This window comes from Bombina bombina, chromosome 5 (genome assembly GCF_027579735.1).
Source record: "Bombina bombina isolate aBomBom1 chromosome 5, aBomBom1.pri, whole genome shotgun sequence".
NCBI lineage: Eukaryota > Metazoa > Chordata > Amphibia > Anura > Bombinatoridae > Bombina > Bombina bombina.
The window spans coordinates 1,007,202,709-1,007,227,108 of NC_069503.1; the positions used below are offsets into that span (position 1 = coordinate 1,007,202,709).

General features: G+C 40.7%; 1 protein-coding gene across 1 annotated transcript in view; it reads left to right on the top strand.

Moving 5' to 3' along the window:
• Positions 1–24,400, top strand: part of SPAG1 (sperm associated antigen 1) — a 501,191-nt gene that overhangs the window by 460,616 nt on the left and 16,175 nt on the right. The window contains exon 17 of the mRNA XM_053715918.1: positions 10,001–10,144. Coding sequence (XP_053571893.1) covers positions 10,001–10,144 — 144 coding nt within the window. The remainder of the gene's footprint in view (positions 1–10,000; positions 10,145–24,400) is intronic.

The following is a 24,400-nucleotide window of genomic DNA, read 5'->3' on the forward strand; positions in this document are numbered from 1 at the left end:
ATATATTTGAGGTAAGCCTGATACAGTGATTTAACAGCAACTGGGATCATGCTTACAGGATAAGGGTAATTTTTATGTTAACTCTCATAGTACTTAGTGTTAAAACGTTTGCATAACTTAACAGTAAAAACGTTTTTTTCTCTGCGGGTGATAAATCTTTATTTGGGGCCTAGTTTTCCACATGGCTGTTGTTTTACTCCTAGGAGTAGTTTTTTAAGGCCCTCTGACTTTGAGTGCATGGTGGGAGGGGCCTATTTTCGCGCACTTTATGCGCAGTTGTTATACAGACTGAGACATCCAGCTTCCCTGAAGGAGTCCTCTGGCCTCTAGGACCACTATAGAGGGGTTCTTTCCTGCAAAAATCGTGTTTAAGGGCAGGTAGGAGCCACAGTAGAGCTGTGGCAGTGTGTTTGACTGTTTTTTTTAACGGTTTTACCGTTTTTCTAATCCGTTTTGGGGCCTAAGGGGTTAATCATCCATTTGCAAGTGGGTGGGTCTTGTACACACTGTAAAAATTTCGTAGAGTTTACTACTTTTTAACACTGATTTGCAGTTTATGTGGTAGTTTTTTTCTCTTATAGGTACAGTACCGTTTTTGTTTAATTGCTTTTTCACGTTTATTAAAGTGTTTTCCAAGCTTGCTGGTCTCATTACTAGTCTGTTAAACATGTCTGACATGGAAGAAACTCCTTGATCATTATGTTTAGAAGCCATTGTGGAACCCCCTATTAGAATGTGTACCAAATGCACTGACCTTTCTATAAGTTATAAAGACCATATTATGGCTTTTAAAGATTTATCACCAGAGGTTTCTCAGACTGACAAAAGGGAGATTATGCCATCTAACTCTCCCCATGTGTCAGAACCTATAACTCCCGCTCAAGCGACGCCAAGTACATCTGGCGCGTCCAATGCGTTTACTTTACAGGACATGGCGGCAGTTATGAATCATACTCTCACAGAGGTATTGTCCAAACTGCCAGGGTTACAAGGAAAGCGAGACAGCTCTGGGGCTAGAACAAATGCAGAGCTTTCTGACGCTTTAGTAGCTATGTCTGATATACCCTCACAATGTACAGAAGCCGAAGCAGGAGAGCTTCTATCTCTGGGTGACATTTCTGATTCAGGGAAGGCGTTACTTCAGTCTGACTCTGAAATGACAGCATTTAAATTTAAACTTGAACACCTCCGCGTGTTGCTCAGGGAGGTTTTAGCGACTCTGGATGACTATGACACCATTGTAGTCCCAGAGAAATTGTGTAAAATGGACAAATACTTTGCAGTGCCTGCTTACACTGATGTTTTTCCAATCCCTAAGAGGTTTTCAGAAATTATTACGAAGGAATGGGATAGACCAGGTGTTCCGTTCTCTCCCCCTCCTGCTTTTAAAAAGATGTTTCCCATAGATGCCGCTACACAGGACTCGTGGCAGACGGTCCCTAAGGTGGAGGGAGCAGTCTCTACCCTAGCTAAGCGTTCAACTATCCCCGTCGAGGACAGTTGTGCTTTCCTAGATCCAATGGATAAAAAACTAGAGGGTTTCCTTAAGAAGATCTTTATACAACAAGGTTTTATTCTCCAGCCTCTTGCATGCATCGCCCCAGTCACTGCTGCAGCGGCTTTCTGGTTCGAGTCTCTTGAAGAGACTCTACAGGTGGAGACCCCGTTGGATGATATCCTAGACAGGCTTAAAGCTCTTAAGTTAGCCAATTCATTTATTTCTGACGCTGTTTTTCATTTAACAAAGCTAATGGCTAAGAATTCAGGTTTTGCCATTCAGGCGCGTAGGGCGCTATGGCTTAAATCCTGGTCAGCTGACGTTACTTCAAAGTCTAAGCTTCTTAACATCCCCTTCAAAGGGCAGACCCTATTCGGACCTGGATTGAAGGAGATCATTTCTGATATTACTGGAGGAAAAGGCCACACTCTTCCCCAGGATAGATCCAACAAATCAAGAAGAAAATCTAATGACATGGCCTCCTTGTTCACCTGATCTGAACCCCATTGAGAACCTGTGGTCCATCATCAAATGTGAGATTTACAAGGAGGGAAAACAGTACACCTCTCTGAACAGTGTCTGGGAGGCTGTGGTTGCTGCTGCACGCAATGTTGATGGTGAACAGATCAAAACACTGACAGAATCCATGGATGGCAGGCTTTTGAGTGTCCTTGCAAAGAAAGGTGGCTATATTGGTCACTGATTTGTTTTTGTTTTGTTTTTGAATGTCAGAAATGTATATTTGTGAATGTTGAGATGTTATATTGGTTTCACTGGTAAAAATAAATAATTGAAATGGGTATATATTTGTTTTCTTTCATGTAATTAGCAAGAGTCCATGAGCTAGTGACGTATGGGATATACATTCCTACCAGGAGGGGCAAAGTTTCCCAAACCTCAAAATGCCTTCAAATACACCCCTCACCACACCCACAAATCAGTTTTACAAACTTTGCCTCCTATGGAGGTGGTGAAGTAAGTTTGTGCTAGATTCTACATTGATATGCGCTCCGCAGCAGGTTGGAGCCCGGTTTTCCTCTCAGCGTGCAGTGAATGACAGAGGGATGTGAAGAGAGTATTGCCTATTTGAATTCAATGATCTCCTTCTACGGGGTCTATTTCATAGGTTCTCTGTTATCGGTCGTAGAGATTCATCTCTTACCTCCCTTTTCAGATCGACGATATACTCTTATATATATATATACCATTACCTCTGCTGATCTTCGTTTCAGTACTGGTTTGGCTTTCTACAACATGTAGATGAGTGTCCTGGGGTAAGTAAGTCTTATTTTCTGTGACACTCTAAGCTATGGTTGGGCACTTTTTTATAAAGTTCTAAATATATGTATTCAAACATTTATTTGCCTTGACTCAGGATGTTCAACATTCCTTATTTCAGACAGTCAGTTTCATATTTGGGATAATGCATTTGATTCAATCATTTTTTTCTTACCTTAAAATTTGACTTTTTCCCTGTGGGCTGTTAGGCTCGCGGGGGCTGAAAATGCTTCATTTTATTGCGTCATTCTTGGCGCAGACTTTTTTGGCGCAAATTTTTTTTTCTGTTTCCGACGTCATACGTGTCGCCGGAAGTTGCGTCATTTTTGACGTTCTTTTGCGCCAAAAGTGTCGGTGTTCCGGATGTGGCATCATTTTTGTCGCCAAAAGCATTTAGGCGCCAAATAATGTGGGTGTCTTATTGGGCGCTAAAAAAATATGGGCGTCTCTTTTGTCTCCACATTATTTAAGTCTCATTATTTATTGCTTCTGGTTGCTAGAAGCTTGTTCACTGGCATTTTTTCCCATTCCTGAAACTGTCATTTAAGGAATTTGATCAATTTTGCTTTATATGTTGTTTTTTCTTTTACATATTGCAAGATGTCCCACGTTGCAACTGAGTCAGAAGATACTTCTGGAAAATCGCTGCCGGGTGCTGGAGCTACCAAAGCTAAGTGTATCTGCTGTAAACTTTTGGTAGCTGTTCCTCCAGCTGTTGTTTGCATTGCATGTCATGACAAACTTATTAATGCAGATAATATTTCCTTTAGTAAAGTTCCATTACCTGTTGCTGTTCCGTCAACATCTAATACTCAGAGTGTTCCTGATAACATAAGAGATTTTGTTTCTAAATCCATTAAGAAGGCTATGTCTGTTATTCCTCCTTCTAGTATGCATAAAAAGTCTTTTAAAACTTCTCATTGTTCAGATGAATTTTTAAATGAACATCATCATTCTGATTCTGATAATGGTTCTTCTGGTTCAGAGGATTCTGTCTCAGAGGTTGATGCTGATAAATCTTCATATTTATTTAAAATGGAATTTATTCGTTCTTTACTTAAAGAAGTCCTAATTGCTTTAGAAATTGAGGATTCTGGTCCTCTTGATACTAAATCTAAACATTTAGATAAGGTTTTTAAATCTCCTGTAGTTATTCCAGAAGTTTTTCCTGTTCCTGGTGCTATTTCTGAAGTAATTTCCAGAGAGTGGAATAATTTGGGTAATTCATTTACTCCTTCTAAACGTTTTAAGCAATTATATCCTGTGCCATCTGACAGATTAGAGTTTTGGGACAAAATCCCTAAGGTTGATGGGGCTGTCTCTACTCTTGCTAAGCGTACTACTATTCCTACGGCAGATGGTACTTCCTTTAAGGATCCTTTAGATAGGAAAATTTAATCCTTTCTGAGAAAAGCTTATTTGTGTTCAGGTAATCTTCTTAGACCTGCTATATCATTGGCTGATGTTGCTGCAGCTTCAACTTTTTGGTTGGAAGCTTTAGCGCAACAAATAACAGATCATAATTCTCATAGCATTATTATTCTTCTTCAACATGCTAATAATTTTATTTGTGATGCCATCTTTGATATCATTAGAGTTGATGTCAGGTATATGTCTCTAGCTATTTTAGCTAGAAGAGCTTTATGGCTTAAAACTTGGAATGCTGATATGTCTTCTAAGTCTACTCTGCTTTCCCTTTCTTTCCAGGGTAATAAATTATTTGGTTCTCAGTTGGACTCTATTATCTCAACTGTTACTGGAGGGGAAGGAACTTTTTTACCACAGGATAAAAAAATCTAAAGGTAAATTCAGGTCTAATAATCGTTTTTGTTCCTTTCGTCACAACAAGGAACAAAAGCCTGATCCTTCATCCTCAGGAGCGGTTTCAGTTTGGAAACCATCTCCAGTCTGGAATAAATCCAAGCCTTTTAGAAAATCAAAGCCAGCTCCTAAGTCCACATGAAGGTGCGGCCCTCATTCCAGCTCAGCTGGTAGGGTGCAGATTACGTTTTTTCAAAGAAATTTGGAACAATTCCGTTCACAATCTTTGGATTCAGAACATTATTTCAGAAGGGTACAGAATTGGTTTCAAGATAAGACCTCCTGCAAAGAGATTTTTTCTTTCCCGTGTCCCAGTAAATCCAGCGAAGGCTCAAGCATTTCTGAAATGTTTTTCAGATCTAGAGTTAGCTGGAGTAATTATGCCAGTTCCAGTTCTGGAACAGAGGATGGGGTTTTATTCAAATCTCTTCATTGTACCAAAGAAGGAGAATTCCTTCAGACCAGTTCTGGATCTAAAAATATTGAATCGTTATGTAAGGATACCAACATTCAAAATGGTAACTGCAAGGGCATTATATGTCTACAATAGATTTACAGGATGCATATCTGCATATTCCGATTCATCCAGATCACTATCAGTTTCTGAGATTCTCTTTCCTAGACAAGCATTACCAGTTTGTGGCTCTGCCGTTTGGCCTAGCAACAGCTCCAAGAATTTTTACAAAGGTTCTCGGTGCCCTTCTGTCTGTAATCAGAGAACAGGGTATTGTGGTATTTCCTTATTTGGACGATATCTTGGTACTTGCTCAGTCTTTACATTTAGCAGAATCTCATACGAATCGACTTGTGTTGTTTCTTCAAGATCATGGTTGGAGGATCAATTTACCAAAAAGTTCATTGATTCCTCAGACAAGGGTAACCTTTTTGGGTTTCCAGATAGATTCAGTGTCCATGACTCTATCTTTGACAGACAAGAGACGTCTAAAATTGATATCAGCTTGTCGAAACCTTCAGTCACAATCATTCCCTTCGGTAGCCTTATGCATGGAAATTCTAGGTCTTATGACTGCTGCATCGGACGCGATCCCCTTTGCTCGTTTTCACATGCGACCTCTTCAGCTCTGTATGCTGAACCAATGGTGCAGGGATTACACAAAGATATCTCAAATAATATCTTTAAAACCGATTGTACGACACTCTCTGACGTGGTGGACAGATCACCATCGTTTAGTTCAGGGGGCTTCTTTTGTTCTTCCGACCTGGACTGTAATTTCAACAGATGCAAGTCTTACAGGTTGGGGAGCTGTGTGGGGGTCTCTGACGGCACAAGGGGTTTGGGAATCTCAGGAGATGAGATTACCAATCAATATTTTGGAACTCCGTGCAATTTTCAGAGCTCTTCAGTCTTGGCCTCTTCTGAAGAGAGAATCGTTCATTTGTTTTCAGAAAGACAATGTCACAACTGTGGCATACATCAATCATCAAGGAGGGACTCACAGTCCTCTAGCTATGAAAGAAGTATCTCGAATTCTGGTTTGGGCGGAATCCAGCTCCTGTCTAGTTTCTGCGGTTCATATCCCAGGTATAGACAATTGGGAAGCGGATTATCTCAGTCGCCAAACGTTGCATCCGGGCGAATGGTCTCTTCACCCAGAGGTATTTCTTCAGATTGTTCAAATGTGGGGACTTCCAGAAATAGATCTGATGGCCTCTCATCTAAACAAGAAACTTCCCAGGTATCTGTCCAGATCCAGGGATCCTCAAGCGGAAGCAGTGGATGCATTGTCACTTCCTTGGAAGTATCATCCTGCCTATATCTTTCCGCCTCTGGTTCTTCTTCCAAGAGTGATCTCCAAGATTCTGAAGGAATGCTTGTTTGTTCTGCTGGTAGCTCCAGCATGGCCTCACAGGTTTTGGTATGCGGATCTTGTCCGGATGGCTTCTTGCCGACCGTGGACTCTTCTGTTAAGACCAGACCTTCTGTCGCAAGGTCCTTTTTTCCATCAGAATCTCAAATCCTTAAATTTAAAGGTATGGAGATTGAATGCTTGATTCTTAGTCAAAGAGGTTTCTCTGACTCTGTGATTAATACTATGTTACAGGCTCGTAAATTTGTATCTAGGGAGACATATTATAGAGTCTGGAAGACTTATATTTCTTGGTGTCTTTCTCATCATTTTTCCTGGCATTCTTTTAGAATTCCGAGAATTTTACAGTTTCTTCAGGATGGTTTAGATAAAGGTTTGTCCGCAAGTTCCTTGAAAGGACAAATCTCTGCTCTTTCTGTTCTTTTTCACAGAAAGATTGCTATTCTTCCTGATATGAATTGTTTTGTACAAGCTTTAGTTCGTATAAAACCTGTTATTAAGTCAATTTCTCCTCCTTGGAGTTTGAATTTGGTTCTGGGGGCTCTTCAAGCTCCTCCATTTGAACCTATGCATTCATTGGACATTAAATTACTTTCTTGGAAAGTTTTGTTTCTTTTGGCCATCTCTTCTGCCAGAAGAGTTTCTGAATTATCTGCTCTTTCTTGTGAATCTCCTTTTCTGATTTTTCACCAGGATAAGGCGGTGTTGCGAACTTCTTTTGAATTTTTACCTAAGGTTGTGAATTCCAACAACATTAGTAGAGAAATTGTGGTTCCTTCATTATGTCCTAATCCTAAGAATTCTAAGGAGAAATCATTGCATTCTTTGGATGTAGTTAGAGCTTTGAAATATGTTGAAGCTACTAAGAATTTCCGAAAGACTTCTAGTCTATTTGTTATCTTTTCCGGTTCTAGGAAAGGTCAGAAGGCCTCTGCCATTTCTTTGGCATCTTGGTTGAAATCTTTAATTCATCATGCTTATGTCGAGTCGGGTAAAACTCCGCCTCAAAGGATTACAGCTCATTCTACTAGGTCAGTTTCTACTTCCTGGGCATTTAGGAATGAAGCTTCGGTTGATCAGATTTGCAAAGCAGCAACTTGGTCTTCTTTGCATACTTTTACTAAATTCTACCATTTTGATGTGTTTTCTTCTTCTGAAGCTGTTTTTGGTAGAAAAGTACTTCAGGCAGCTGTTTCAGTTTGAATCTTCTGCTTATATTTTCAGTTTTTTTCATTATAAAATTTAAATTATTTTGGGTTTGGATTTTTTTTCAGCGGAATTGGCTGTCTTTATTTTATCCCTCCCTCTCTAGTGACTCTTGCGTGGAAAGATCCACATCTTGGGTAGTCATTATCCCATACGTCACTAGCTCATGGACTTTTGCTAATTACATGAAAGAAAACATAATTTATGTAAGAACTTACCTGATAAATTAATTTCTTTCATATTAGCAAGAGTCCATGAGGCCCACCCTTTTTGTGGTGGTTATGATTTTTTTGTATAAAGCACAATTATTCCAATTCCTTATTTTTTATGCTTTCGCACTTTTTTCTTATCACCCCACTTCTTGGCTATTCGTTAAACTGATTTGTGGGTGTGGTGAGGGGTGTATTTGTAGGCATTTTGAGGTTTGGGAAACTTTGCCCCTCCTGGTAGGAATGTATATCCCATACGTCACTAGCTCATGGACTCTTGCTAATATGAAAGAAATGAATTTATCAGGTAAGTTCTTACATAAATTATGTTTTGTTTTTTGTTAAGTTGCCTAATAATTATGCACAGTAATAGTCACCTGCACACACAGATATCCCCCTAAAATAGCTATAACTAAAAACAAACTAAAAACTACTTCCAAAACTATTCAGCTTTGATATTAATGAGTTTTTTGGGTTCATTGAGAACATGGTTGTTGTTCATTAATAAAATTAATCCTCAAAAATACAACTTGCCTAATAATTCTGCACTCCCTGTATGTATATATATATATATATATATATATATATATATATATATATATATATATATATATATATATATATATATATATATATATATATATATATATATATATATATATACTGTGTGTGTGTATATATATATATATATATATATATAAAACATACACATATATATACATACATACATACATATGTGTGTATATAGAATACATTTTTTTTTCAATCCAGCTTTATTGAAAAAAAAATTGCATTATTAAAAAATATTTTTACATTAAATGCCATCTTGGAAGCAAGAAAATGTACTTTTGTCTCCTATTAGACATGTTCCATATGTCTATAAACATGTTCTGTTGATTGTATGATTCATTATAACTAGACATACAGTTGTGGAATGGGCTGAAGCATCTCTCAGAGCTGGTCAGCAGGATTACATGAGGGCCAACTCGTTTTATACTCCTGGGGTTCTAAATTGAGTGACACGATTTTAATAATTATTAGCAACTACCACTAAATGGTCAAATCCATATTTGTAAAGCACTTTGAGATCCCTTGGTAAGAAAAGCTGTATATAAACTGTAAATATATGAATTATTACTAGAGAGGAGAAACTTCACATCATCCCAGAGGCCAGAAAAAAATAAATGAACTAGATGTAAAATTCTGAGAACTCTAAAAATATGTTTGTCCTATTTTTTAATAAAATGTGTTGGTGTATTTTAAATAGAACCTTAAAAGGACATGTTGAGATTTTTTTATATACAATGTTTAGTTATGTGCAATGAAACAACTTTGCAATATATTGTCATTATTTATTTTGCCCCCCCTTTTCATTTAATTTAGCTCTGAAAATTGAGCAATTTCTAATTCTCAGAAATGGAAATGCACCCTGCTGACTTCTCAGTGTTAACCGCACTACATATCTGTACACAATTGGCGTTATCCGATAAAAACTGCAAAACACTTCATTTTATACTAACTTTATGACCGTGACTAGCCTTGTTGGCTGGAGATAAAACCCGGATTGTCTTCTCCAATAAGGCAGATGGTTGGTGTGGTTTGGCTATTGAAAAATAATGCAGTAAAAAGGATGTTAATTTTAAAAATGTTAAGACTTGGCTGATATGTTATTCTATAGCAACACAATATAAATGTCTTGTAATTACGAGGTGTTTACTGTCTTTTTAGATTGTAATGTTTAATGATGCAAAGTAAAGGAAAACAAAACTTGCAATATACTTTTATTATTTGTTTTGCCCCATTTTCCTGTAATTTCAATTCTGAAACTGTGGTTTTTCCAATTTTGACTACATGAGCAAAACTATACATTACACTTGTCCCTAATTTGCCTCTAGAGAGGTGATAAGATACCTTAAAAAAAAGGTGTGTTCAGAAAGTTTTCACACTTGGTTGGTATGTTAATTAAGACTACAGGAATGTCTTGTAATTAATTAAATCCCTTTCTGTTAATTCAGTATCTATTCTTGTCACTGTAACTATTTGTTCCTTTTCAAAGCATTGTTATACTGTAGTAATTTGTTTCTTATCTTGCTTAATCATTCAGCCCACTATCTTGATCATACAAAAACTGGTGATTAATAAGCTTGTTCTGATTTCAGAATTACCAGGCCTGTGCTACTGATCTACAGAAAGTTATATCTATTGATCCAACTATTTCCGAAGCCAAGAAACAACTAGATGAAATTACACCTTTCCTTTCTGCTGGCCATGAAAAGCAAAGGAAGAAGATTCTGATAGAGGAGGTATATACTGCGCCGCTGAAGGTTCTTAATAAACACACGTGATAGTTATACTGTTCTTTCATTTGGTCAGTCCCATATACTGATCTGTTTTACACTTATTTAGTTTTAGTTATGTGCTGAAAGTGGAACGTTCATTTATTGCGCGTCCGCAAACAGGCAAATTACAAGTGGCTGGTTTTTGCTACCGCAAGCTTGCGGTAGCAATTAGCACACATAAAATGAATCAGAGGTCAGACCTCTGGTTATTTTTTTTTTATTAAAATGTACCCTAATTACCCCCAAAATAACAATTGAAGTCCGTTTTTTTAAAAAACCTTTTTAATCTTTACTAAGAAATTTTCTCCAACATAGGTGTGTCCGGTCCACGGCGTCATCCTTACTTGTGGGATATTCTCTTCCCCAACAGGAAATGGCAAAGAGCCCAGCAAAGCTGGTCACATGATCCCTCCTAGGCTCCGCCTACCCCAGTCATTCTCTTTGCCGTTGTACAGGCAACATCTCCACGGAGATGGCTTAGAGTTTTTTAGTGTTTAACTGTAGTTTTTCATTATTCAATCAAGAGTTTGTTATTTTCAAATAGTGCTGGTACGTACTATTTACTCAGAAACAGAAAAGAGATGAAGAATTCTGTTTGTATGAGGAAAATGATTTTAGCAACCGTAACTAAAATCCATGGCTGTTCCACACAGGACTGTTGAGAGCAATTAACTTCAGTTGGGGGAACAGTTTGCAGTCCTTTGCTGCTTGAGGTATGACACATTCTAACAAGACGATGTAATGCTGGAAGCTGTCATTTTCCCTATGGGATCCGGTAAGCCATGTTTATTACGATTGTAAATAAGGGCTTCACAAGGGCTTATTTAAACTGTAGACCTTTTTTGGGCTAAATCGATTGATATTAACACTTATTTAGCCTTGAGGAATCATTTATTCTGGGTATTTTGATATAATAATATCGGCAGGCACTGTTTTAGACACCTTATTCTTTAGGGGCTTTCCCAAAGCATAGGCAGAGTCTCATTTTCGCGCCGGTGTTGCGCACTTGTTTTTGAGAGGCATGGCATGCAGTCGCATGTGAGAGGAGCTCTGATACTTAGAAAAGACTTTCTGAAGGCGTCATTTGGTATCGTATTCCCCTTTGGGTTTGGTTGGGTCTCAGCAAAGCAGATACCAGGGACTGTAAAGGGGTTAAAGCTTAAAACGGCTCCGGTTCCGTTATTTTAAGGGTTAAAGCTTCCAAATTTGGTGTGCAATACTTTTAAGGCTTTAAGACACTGTGGTGAAAATTTGGTGAATTTTGAACAATTCCTTCATGTTTTTTCGCAATTGCAGTAATAAAGTGTGTTCAGTTTAAAATTTAAAGTGACAGTAACGGTTTTATTTTAAAACGTTTTTTGTACTTTGTTATCAAGTTTATGCCTGTTTAACATGTCTGAACTACCAGATAGACTGTGTTCTGAATGTGGGGAAGCCAGAATTCCTATTCATTTAAATAAATGTGATTTATGTGATAATGACAATGATGCCCAAGATGATTCCTCAAGTGAGGGGAGTAAGCATGGTACTGCATCATTCCCTCCTTCGTCTACACGAGTCTTGCCCACTCAGGAGGCCCCTAGTACATCTAGCGCGCCAATACTCCTTACTATGCAACAATTAACGGCTGTAATGGATAATTCTGTCAAAAACATTTTAGCCAAAATGAACCCTTGTCAGCGTAAGCGTGGATGCTCTGTTTTAGTTACTGAAGAGCATGACGACGCTGATATTAATATCTCTGAAGGGCCCCTAACCCAATCTGAGGGGGCCAGGGAGGTTTTGTCTGAGGGAGAAATTACTGATTTAGGGAACATTTCTCAGCAGGCTGAATCTGATGTGATTACTTTTAAATTTAAATTGGAACATCTCCGCATTTTGCTTAAGGAGGTATTATCCACTCTGGATGATTGTGAAAATTTGGTCATCCCAGAGAAACTATGTAAAATGGACAAGTTCCTAGAGGTGCCGGGGCTCCCAGAAGCTTTTCCTATACCCAAGCGGGTGGCGGACATTGTTAATAAAGAATGGGAAAGGCCCGGTATTCCTTTCGTCCCTCCCCCCATATTTAAAAAATTGTTTCCTATGGTCGACCCCAGAAAGGACTTATGGCAGTCAGTCCCCAAGGTCGAGGGAGCGGTTTCTACTTTAAACAAACGCACCATTATTCCCATAGAGGATAGTTGTGCTTTCAAAGATCCTATGGATAAAAAATTAGAAGGTTTGCTTAAAAAGATGTTTGTTCAGCAGGGTTACCTTCTACAACCCATTTCATGCATTGTCCCTGTCACTACAGCCGCATATTTCTGGTTTGATGAACTGATTAAGGTGCTCGATAGTGACTCTCCTCCTTATGAGGAGATTATGGACAGAGTCAATGCTCTCAAATTGGCTAATTCTTTCACTCTAGACGCCTCTTTGCAATTGGCTAAGTTAGCGGCTAAGAATTCTGGGTTTGCTATTGTGGCGCGCAGAGCGCTTTGGTTGAAATCTTGGTCGGCTGATGCGTCTTCCAAGAACAAGCTACTAAACATTCCTTTCAAGGGGAAAACGCTGTTTGGTCCTGACTTGAAAGAGATTATCTCTGATATCACTGGGGGTAAGGGCCATGCCCTTCCTCAGGATCGGCCTTTCAAGGCAAAAAATAGACCTAATTTTCGTCCCTTTCGTAAAAACGGACCAGCCCAAGGTGCTACGTCCTCTAAGCAAGAGGGTAATACTTCTCAGGCCAAGCCAGCTTGGAGACCAATGCAAGGCTGGAACAAGGGAAAGCAGGCCAAGAAACCTGCCACTGCTACCAAGACAGCATGAAATATTGGCCCCCGATCCGGGACCGGATCTGGTGGGGGGCAGACTCTCTCTCTTCGCTCAGGCTTGGGCAAGAGATGTTCTGGATCCTTGGGCGCTAGAAATAGTCTCCCAGGGTTATCTTCTGGAATTCAAGGGACTTCCCCCAAGGGGGAGGTTCCACAGGTCTCAGTTGTCTTCAGACCACATAAAAAGACAGGCGTTCTTACATTGTGTAGAAGACCTGTTAAAAATGGGAGTGATTCATCCTGTTCCATTGAGAGAACAAGGGATGGGGTTCTACTCCAATCTGTTCATAGTTCCCAAAAAAGAGGGAACGTTCAGACCAATCCTAGATCTCAAGATCTTAAACAAATTTCTCAAGGTCCCATCGTTCAAGATGGAAACCATTCGAACTATCCTTCCTTCCATCCAGGAAGGTCAATTCATGTCCACGGTGGATTTAAAGGATGCGTATCTACATATTCCTATCCACAAGGAACATCATCGGTTCCTAAGGTTTGCATTCCTAGACAAACATTACCAGTTCGTGGCGCTTCCTTTCGGATTAGCCACTGCTCCAAGGATTTTCACAAAGGTACTAGGGTCCCTTCTAGCGGTGCTGAGACCAAGGGGCATTGCAGTAGTACCTTACCTGGACGACATTCTGATTCAAGCGTCGTCCCTCCCTCGAGCAAAGGCTCACACGGACATCGTCCTGGCCTTTCTCAGATCTCACGGCTGGAAAGTGAACGTGGAAAAGAGTTCTCTATCCCCGTCAACAAGGGTTCCCTTCTTGGGAACAATTATAGACTCCTCAGAAATGAGGATTTTTCTAACAGAGGCCAGAAAGACAAAACTTCTGGACTCTTGTCGAATTCTTCATTCCGTTCCTCTTCCTTCCGTAGCTCAGTGCATGGAAGTGATCGGGTTGATGGTAGCGGCAATGGACATAGTTCCTTTTGCGCGCATTCATCTGAGACCATTACAACTGTGCATGCTCAGTCAGTGGAATGGGGACTATACAGACTTATCTCCAAAGATACAAGTAAATCAGAGGACCAGAGACTCACTCCGTTGGTGGCTGTCCCTGGACAACCTGTCACGAGGGATGACATTCCGCAGACCAGAGTGGGTCATTGTCACGACCGACGCCAGTCTGATGGGCTGGGGCGCGGTCTGGGGATCCCTGAAAGCTCAGGGTCTTTGGTCTCGGGAAGAATCTCTTCTACCGATAAATATTCTGGAACTGAGAGCGATATTCAATGCTCTCAAGGCTTGGCCTCAGCTAGCGAGGACCAAGTTTATACGGTTTCAATCAGACAACATGACGACTGTTGCGTACATCAACCATCAGGGGGGAACAAGGAGTTCCCTAGCGATGGAAGAAGTGACCAAGATCATTCTATGGGCGGAGTCTCACTCCTGCCACCTGTCTGCTATCCACATCCCGGGAGTGGAAAATTGGGAAGCGGATTTTCTGAGTCGTCAGACATTGCATCCGGGGGAGTGGGAACTCCATCCGGAAATCTTTGCCCAAGTCACTCAACTATGGGGCATTCCAGACATGGATCTGATGGCCTCTCGTCAGAACTTCAAAGTTCCTCGCTACGGGTCCAGATCCAGGGATCCCAAGGCGGCTCTAGTGGATGCACTAGTAGCACCTTGGACCTTCAAACTAGCTTATGTGTTCCCGCCGTTCCCTCTCATCCCCAGGCTGGTAGCCAGGATCAATCAGGAGAGGGCGTCGGTGATCTTGATAGCTCCTGCGTGGCCACGCAGGACTTGGTATGCAGATCTGGTGAATATGTCATCGGCTCCACCTTGGAAGCTACCTTTGAGACGAGACCTTCTTGTTCAGGGTCCGTTCGAACATCCGAATCTGGTTTCACTCCAGCTGACTGCTTGGAGATTGAACGCTTGATTTTATCGAAGCGAGGTTTCTCAGATTCTGTTATCGATACTCTTGTTCAGGCCAGAAAGCCTGTAACTAGAAAGATTTACCACAAAATTTGGAAAAAATATATCTGTTGGTGTGAATCTAAAGGATTCCCTTGGGACAAGGTTAAGATTCCTAGGATTCTATCCTTCCTTCAAGAAGGATTGGAAAAAGGATTATCGGCAAGTTCCCTGAAGGGACAGATTTCTGCCTTGTCGGTGTTACTTCACAAAAAACTGGCAGCTGTGCCAGATGTTCAAGCCTTTGTTCAGGCTTTGGTTAGAATCAAGCCTGTTTACAAACCTTTGACTCCTCCTTGGAGTCTCAATTTAGTTCTTTCAGTTCTTCAGGGGGTTCCGTTTGAACCCTTACATTCCGTTGATATTAAGTTATTATCTTGGAAAGTTTTGTTTTTAGTTGCAATTTCTTCTGCTAGAAGAGTTTTAGAATTATCTGCTCTGCAGTGTTCTCCTCCTTATCTGGTGTTCCATGCAGATAAGGTGGTTTTACGTACTAAACCTGGTTTTCTTCCAAAAGTTGTTTCTAACAAAAACATTAACCAGGAGATTATCGTACCTTCTCTGTGTCCGAAACCAGTTTCAAAGAAGGAACGCTTGTTACACAATTTGGATGTTGTTCGCGCTCTAAAATTCTATTTAGATGCTACAAAGGATTTTAGACAAACATCTTCCTTGTTTGTTGTTTATTCAGGTAAAAGGAGAGGTCAAAAAGCAACTTCTACCTCTCTCTCTTTTTGGATTAAAAGCATCATCAGATTGGCTTACGAGACTGCCGGACGGCAGCCTCCCGAAAGAATCACAGCTCATTCCACTAGGGCTGTGGCTTCCACATGGGCCTTCAAGAACGAGGCTTCTGTTGATCAGATATGTAGGGCAGCGACTTGGTCTTCACTGCACACTTTTACCAAATTTTACAAGTTTGATACTTTTGCTTCTTCTGAGGCTATTTTTGGGAGAAAGGTTTTGCAAGCCGTGGTGCCTTCCATTTAGGTGACCTGATTTGCTCCCTCCCTTCATCCGTGTCCTAAAGCTTTGGTATTGGTTCCCACAAGTAAGGATGACGCCGTGGACCGGACACACCTATGTTGGAGAAAACAGAATTTATGTTTACCTGATAAATTTCTTTCTCCAACGGTGTGTCCGGTCCACGGCCCGCCCTGGTTTTTTAATCAGGTCTGATAATTTATTTTCTTTAACTACAGTCACCACGGTACCATATGGTTTCTCCTATGCTATTATTCCTCCTTAACGTCGGTCGAATGACTGGGGTAGGCGGAGCCTAGGAGGGATCATGTGACCAGCTTTGCTGGGCTCTTTGCCATTTCCTGTTGGGGAAGAGAATATCCCACAAGTAAGGATGACGCCGTGGACCGGACACACCGTTGGAGAAAGAAATTTATCAGGTAAACATAAATTCTGTTTTTGGGGGCTAAAGTTGGCAGGTGTGGGGTATTAGGGAAAAAAACAGCGCTGTTAAGTGCCTTTACATTGTTGTCTATGGGGACTGTGTGTTCCCACTAAATATATATGTATATGCTTATATACATAAATGAATTTATGTTTATATCTGTATCTACACATACATATATATGTATGTATTCATTTACATAAATATATATATATATTTGCTGCCCATCACTGCATGACTTGCCCCCTGTGCTAGTTCTCATGCCATGTCTGACGGCATAAGAACGAGATTCCCATTGGAGTCTATGGAAGCACGCTCTCATGAGCGCAATGCGAACGCGAGGTTGCAAATGTGCGCTGGTATTACTTAATTGAGCGAAAATATCACTTTTGTGAAAACTGTATTTTGCGCTCAACTTGCAATCTAGCCTTTAGTATTAAGGTAGTTTCTGTGATGTGAATTGAGTACGAAACAATTTTTTATAATAGAAGTAAATTGGAAAGTTGTTTAAAATTGTATGCTCTATCCAAATACTGAACGTTTAATTTTTTACTAATGTTCCTTTAAATATCGAAAAAGTCCTAATTTCATATTACTCCAGGACTATGTAAATAAACATAATACAGGTAGAAAACACTTTATCCAAACTGCTTGGGACCAGAAAAGGTTGGGATTTCAGAATAGTTTAGATTTTGAATATTTGTATGTTTGTAAAAGGGGGACAGCTTGGGGAGGCGATGGAACCAAGTGTAAACAATATCTTACGTCATTTACGCAATATTTACATGTCATAATACAGCTTATACATGCAGCCTAAAGGTCCTTTTATGTCATGTTGAATATACTTTTGTACATATAGTATCCTTAGATAGATAGTACAGTACTGTAATCAGAAAGGTAATAGTTGTTGTTTTTTTTCAAATGAATAAAGCCAAACATTTGCATTTTAAAACACAAATCAAAATGAATATTGTGTCTTGCTGGCAAGGGATTTTATTTAAAAAAAAAAAAAAGATTGAAAAAAGTCTGGATTTTGGAATAATTCCGGATTTGGGGATTTGTACCTGTAATAATAAATATATGCACACTAATGGGGATTAAGCAAATAAATGTCAACTATTTATTTTGACATTGTGGGGAATACAAATAAACACACACACTTTCTCTTTTATTTTAGAGATTTGATTTCTATGAGGTTTTTGGGTTTAAATCCATTGATGGACAAATTCCAACACATGGGGGCTGCGGATCCATATTTTTAAATAAATGAATGGCTATTAAACATACAAATAATATTTCTTCTGTTATGTGTGATCAGTCCACGGGTCATCATTACTTCTGGGATATAACTCCTCCCCAACAGGAAATGCAAGAGGATTCACCCAGCAGAGCTGATATAGCTCCTCCCCTCTACGTCAGTCCCAGTCATTCTCTTGCACCCAACGACTAGATAGGATGTGTGAGAGGACTATGGTGATTATACTTAGTTTTTATGACTTCAATCAAAAGTTTGTTATTTTACAATAGCACCGGAGCGTGTTATTACTTCTCTGGCAGAGTTTGAAGAAGAATCTACCAGAGTTTTTTTACTATGATTTTAACCGGAGTAGTTAAGATCATATTGCTGTTCTCGGCCATCTGAGGGAGGTAAAGGCTTCAGATCAGGGGACAGCGGGCAGATGAATCTGCATTGAGGTATGTAGCAGTTTTTATTTTCTGAATGGAATTGATGAGAAAATCCTGCTATACCGTTATAATGACATGTATGTATACACTTCAGTATTCTGGGAATGGTATTTCACCGGAACTACTCTGTTAAAGGTCACTAATCCTTTTAATAAATATTATCATGTTAAACGTTTTTGCTGGAATGTAGAATCGTTTACATTGCTGAGGTACTGAGTGAATATATGTTTGGGCATTATTTTCCACTTGGCAGTTGTCTGCTTTAAATTGTGACAGTTTCGTTTCCCCTCACTGCTGTGTGTGAGAGGGAGGGGCCGTTTTTGGCGCTCTTTTGCTACGCATCAAAAATTTCCAGTCAGCTACTATTATATTTCTTGCATGATCCGGTTCACTGACAGATCTCAGGGGTCTTCAAACTTCTTTGAAGGGAGGTACATTCTCTCAGCAGAGCTGTGAGAATTTTATATTGACTGTGAATAAAAACGTTACTCTATAATTTTTTATGTCAAATTTAGTTATTGTTATTTACTAATGGGAACAAACCTTTGCTAAAAGTTGGGTTATTTTAAAGTCGATGCTATAACTGTTTTTCAGTTCATTATCTCAACTGTCATTTAATCGTTTAAGTACCTCTTTGAGGCACAGTACGTTTTTGCTAAAAAAGATTATAACCAGGTTGCAAGTTATTGCTAGTGTGTTAAACATGTCTGACTCAGAGGAAGATATCTGTGTCATTTGTTCCAATGCCAAGGTGGAGCCCAATAGAAATTTATGTACTAACTGTATTGATGCTACTTTAAATAAAAGTCAATCTGTACAATGTGAACAAATTTCACCAAACTGCGAGGGGAGAGTTATGCCGACTAACTCGCCTCACGCGGCAGTACCTGCATCTCCCGCCCGGGAGGTGCGTGATATTATGGCGCCTAATACATCTGGGCGGCCATTACAGATAACATTACATGATATGGCTACTGTTATGACTGAAGTTTTGTCTAAATTACCAGAACTAAGAGGCAAGCGTGATCACTCTGGGGTGAGAACAGAGTGCGCTGACAATACTAGGGCCATGTCTGATACTGCGTCACAGCTTGCAGAGCATGAGGACGGAGAGCTTCATTCTGTGGGTGACGGTTCTGATCCAAACAGATTGGATTCAGATATTTCAAATTTTAAATTTAAATTGGAGAACCTCCGTGTATTACTAGGGGAGGTCTTAGCGGCTCTCAATGATTGTAACACCGTTGCAATACCAGAGAAACTGTGTAGGTTGGATAAATACTTTGCGGTACCGGCGAGTACTGACGTTTTTCCTATACCTAAGAGATTAACTGAAATTGTTACTAAGGAGTGGGATAGACCCGGTGTGCCGTTCTCACCCCCTCCAATATTTAGAAAGATGTTTCCAATAGACGCCACCACTCGGGACTTATGGCAAACGGTCCCTAAGGTGGAGGGAGCAGTTTCTACTTTAGCTAAGCGTACCACTATCCCGGTGGAGGATAGCTGTGCTTTTTCAGATCCAATGGATAAAAAATTAGAGGGTTACCTTAAGAAAATGTTTGTTCAACAAGGTTTTATATTGCAACCCCTTGCATGTATCGCGCCGATTACGGCTGCGGCAGCATTTTGGATTGAGTCTCTGGAAGAGAACCTTAGTTCATCTACGCTTGACGATATTATGGACAGGCTTAGAGTCCTTAAACTAGCTAATTCATTCATTTCGGAGGCCGTAGTACATTTAACCAAACTTACGGCTAAGAACTCTGGATTCGCCATACAGGCACGTAGAGCACTGTGGCTAAAATCCTGGTCAGCTGATGTTACTTCTAAGTCCAAATTACTTAATATACCTTTCAAGGGGCAGTCTTTATTTGGGCCCGGTTTGAAAGAAATTATCGCTGACATTACAGGAGGTAAGGGCCACGCCCTACCTCAAGACAAAGCCAAAGCTAAGGCTAGACAGTCTAATTTTCGTCCCTTTCGGAATTTCAAAACAGGAGCAGCGTCAACCTCCACTGCACCAAAACAGGAAGGAGCTGTTGCTCGTTACAGGCAAGGCTGGAAACCTAACCAGTCCTGGAATAAGGGCAAACAGGCCAGGAAACCTGCTGCTGCCCCAAAGACAGCATGAATCGAGAGCCCCCGATCCGGGACCGGATCTAGTGGGGGGCAGACTTTCTCTCTTCGCCCAGGCCTGGGCAAGAGATGTTCAGGATCCCTGGGCGCTGGAGATCATATCTCAGGGATACCTTCTAGACTTCAAATTATCTCCACCAAAAGGGAGATTTCATCTGTCAAGGTTGTCAACAAACCAGATAAAGAAAGAAGCGTTTCTACGCTGTGTACAAGATCTGTTATTAATGGGAGTGATCCATCCAGTTCCACGGTCGGAACATGGACAAGGGTTCTACTCAAACCTGTTTGTGGTTCCCAAAAAAGAGGGAACTTTCAGGCCAATCTTAGATTTAAAGATTCTAAACAAATTCCTAAGAGTTCCATCGTTCAAAATGGAAACTATTCGGACAATCTTACCTATGATCCAAAGGGGTCAGTACATGACCACAGTGGATTTAAAAGATGCTTACCTTCACATACCGATTCACAAAGATCATCAACGGTATCTACGGTTTGCCTTCCTAGACAGGCACTACCAGTTTGTAGCTCTTCCATTCGGATTGGCTACGGCCCCAAGAATCTTCACAAAGGTTCTGGGTGCCCTTCTAGCGGTACTAAGACCGCGAGGGATTTCGGTAGCTCCGTACCTAGACGACATTCTAATACAAGCTTCAAGCTTTCAAACTGCCAAGTCTCATACAGAGTTAGTTCTGGCATTTCTAAGGTCGCATGGATGGAAAGTGAACGAAAAGAAGAGTTCTCTTTTTCCTCTCACAAGAGTTCCATTCTTGGGGACTCTTATAGATTCTGTAGAAATGAAGATTTACCTGACAGAAGACAGGTTAACAAAGCTTCAAGATGCATGCCGTGTCCTTCATTCCATTCAACACCCGTCAGTAGCTCAATGCATGGAGGTGATCGGCTTAATGGTAGCGGCAATGGACATAGTACCTTTTGCACGCCTACACCTCAGACCGCTGCAATTGTGCATGCTAAGTCAGTGGAATGGGGATTACTCAGATTTGTCCCCTACCCTGAATCTGAATCAAGAGACCAGAAATTCTCTTCTATGGTGGCTTTATCGGCCACACCTGTCCAGGGGGATGCCATTCAGCAGGCCAGACTGGACAATCGTAACAACAGACGCCAGCCTGCTAGGTTGGGGCGCTGTCTGGAATTCTCTGAAGACTCAGGGATTATGGAATCAGGAGGAGAGTCTCCTTCCAATAAACATTCTGGAATTGAGGGCAGTTCTCAATGCCCTTCTGGCTTGGCCCCAATTAACAACTCAGGGGTTCATCAGGTTTCAGTCGGACAATATCACGACTGTAGCTTACATCAACCATCAGGGAGGGACAAGAAGCTCCCTAGCAATGATGGAAGTATCAAAGATAATTCGCTGGGCAGAGTCTCACTCTTGCCATCTGTCAGCAATCCACATCCCGGGAGTGGAGAACTGGGAGGCGGATTTCTTGAGTCGCCAGACTTTTCATCCGGGAGAGTGGGAACTTCATCCGGAGATCTTTGCCCAAATACTTCGACGTTGGGGCAAACCAGAGATAGATCTCATGGCGTCTCGCCAGAACGCCAAACTTCCTCACTACGGGTCCAGATCCAGGGATCCGGGAGCGGTTCTGATAGATGCTTTGACAGCACCTTGGAACTTCGGGATGGCTTATGTGTTTCCACCCTTCCCGCTGCTTCCTCGATTGATTGCGAAAATCAAACAGGAGAGAGCATCAGTGATTCTAATAGCGCCTGCATGGCCACGCAGGACTTGGTATGCAGATCTAGTGGACATGTCATCCTGTCCACCTTGGTCTCTACCTCTAAGACAGGACCTTCTGATACAGGGTCCATTCAAACATCAAAATCTAACTTCTCTGAAACTGACTGCTTGGAAATTGAACGCTTGATTTTATCAAAGCGTGGTTTTTCTGAGTCGGTTATTGATACCCTGATCCAGGCTAGGAAGCCTGTTACCAGAAAGATTTACCATAAAATATGGCGCAAATACCTATACTGGTGCGAATCCAAACGTTACTCCTGGAGTAAGGTTAGGATTCCTAGGATATTGTCTTTTCTACAAGAAGGTTTAGAAAAGGGTTTATCGGCTAGTTCTTTAAAGGGACAGATTTCAGCTCTGTCCATCTTGTTACACAGGCGTCTGTCAGAAAATCCAGACGTCCAGGCCTTTTGTCAGGCTTTAGCTAGGATCAAGCCTGTGTTTAAAGCCGTTGCTCCGCCATGGAGTTTAAACTTAGTTCTTAACGTTTTACAAGGTGTTCCATTTGAACCCCTTCATTCCATTGATATAAAATTGTTATCTTGGAAAGTTCTGTTTTTAATGGCTATTTCCTCGGCTCGAAGAGTCTCTGAGTTATCAGCATTACATTGTAATTCTCCTTATCTGATTTTTCACTCAGATAAGGTAGTTCTGCGTACTAAACCTGGGTTCTTACCTAAGGTAGTTACTAACAGGAATATCAATCAAGAGATTGTCGTTCCATCCTTGTGTCCAAATCCTTCTTCAAAGAAGGAACGTCTTCTACACAATCTGGATGTAGTTCGTGCCCTCAAGTTCTACTTACAGGCAACTAAAGATTTTCGCCAAACTTCTTCCCTGTTTGTCGTTTATTCTGGACAGAGGAGAGGTCAAAAAGCTTCTACTACCTCTCTCTCGTTTTGGCTTCGTAGCATAATACGTTTAGCCTATGAGACTGCTGGACAGCAGCCTCCTGAAAGAATTACAGCTCACTCCACTAGAGCTGTGGCTTCCACTTGGGCCTTTAAGAATGAGGCCTCTGTTGAACAGATTTGCAAGGCTGCAACTTGGTCTTCGCTTCATACTTTTTCCAAATTTTACAAATTTGACACTTTTGCTTCTTCGGAGGCTATTTTTGGGAGAAAGGTTCTTCAGGCAGTGGTTCCTTCTGTATAATGAGCCTGCCTATCCCTCCCGTCATCCGTGTACTTTTGCTTTGGTATTGGTATCCCAGAAGTAATGATGACCCGTGGACTGATCACACATAACAGAAGAAAACATAATTTATGCTTACCTGATAAATTCCTTTCTTCTGTTGTGTGATCAGTCCACGGCCCGCCCTGTTTTTAAGGCAGGTAAATATCTTTTAAATTATACTCCAGTCACCACTTCACCCTTGGTTACTCCTTTCTCGTTGATTCTTGGTCGAATGACTGGGACTGACGTAGAGGGGAGGAGCTATATCAGCTCTGCTGGGTGAATCCTCTTGCATTTCCTGTTGGGGAGGAGTTATATCCCAGAAGTAATGATGACCCGTGGACTGATCACACAACAGAAGAAAGGAATTTATCAGGTAAGCATAAATTATGTTTTTTTTCATATAAGTGGCGAGAGCCCACGCTTTGTTACACATGGGATATACATTCCTACCAGGAGGAGGCAAAGTTTCCCAAACCTCAAAGCCTATAAATACCCCACCCACCTCACGCATATCTCAGTTTAAACTTTGCCTCCTTTGGAGGTGGTTAAAGTATGATGTGCTTCAGTGTATACTGAAGTCCGGTTCCCCTCAGAGTTACAGTGTTTGTCAAAGGGATGCTTGGGGAGTTTAGCCTTTACACACCATGTTGTGAAACCTCTGGTAGTCTGTCTAAGGAATTCTGTAAATTCAGTCGCAGTAAGCTTTTTTTCTGCCTCCCTTTACACTTCTACATACTCCTATCTTCTACCTCTGCTGTTTTTTCAGTACTGGTTGGCTGTCTGCTTAAAGAGTGGACATGTGTCTACAAATAATACAGGTAAGTATATATTTTTTCTTCCGAGACACGGCTTTTTATTGGGCACTTGTAAAGTTTATACTTATATTGTTATATTTGCGGCCCAGGGACAAGCATGTTTTTTTCACTTACAGGAAAGGTACATTTTGGCTTTTAAATATTTGCTTAATGGGGGCGTTTTAGTTTTTCCTGAGCCTCTCTATCCTGAATGTAGAGCGTTATAGTGCAGGGTTTTTTTACTACTGTCTCCTGGGGAAACATTTTCTTACAAGGGAGGCCGTTGCGTCGCGCCTTTTTTTATGCTCCCGGTGACGTCATAGATGCCCCGGCGCGCTTTTTTTTCCGCCATTATTTTGCACTCTTTTTTATTTAAATAGATTCTCACCTATTTGTGTTCCGCCCTCATTCATTAAATAGGGGCGGCTTTTATGAGCGCTCTATATTTAATGTTTTTAGTAACATTTATTTATTAAGCATTTTTTTGAGCACAACATTTTCCA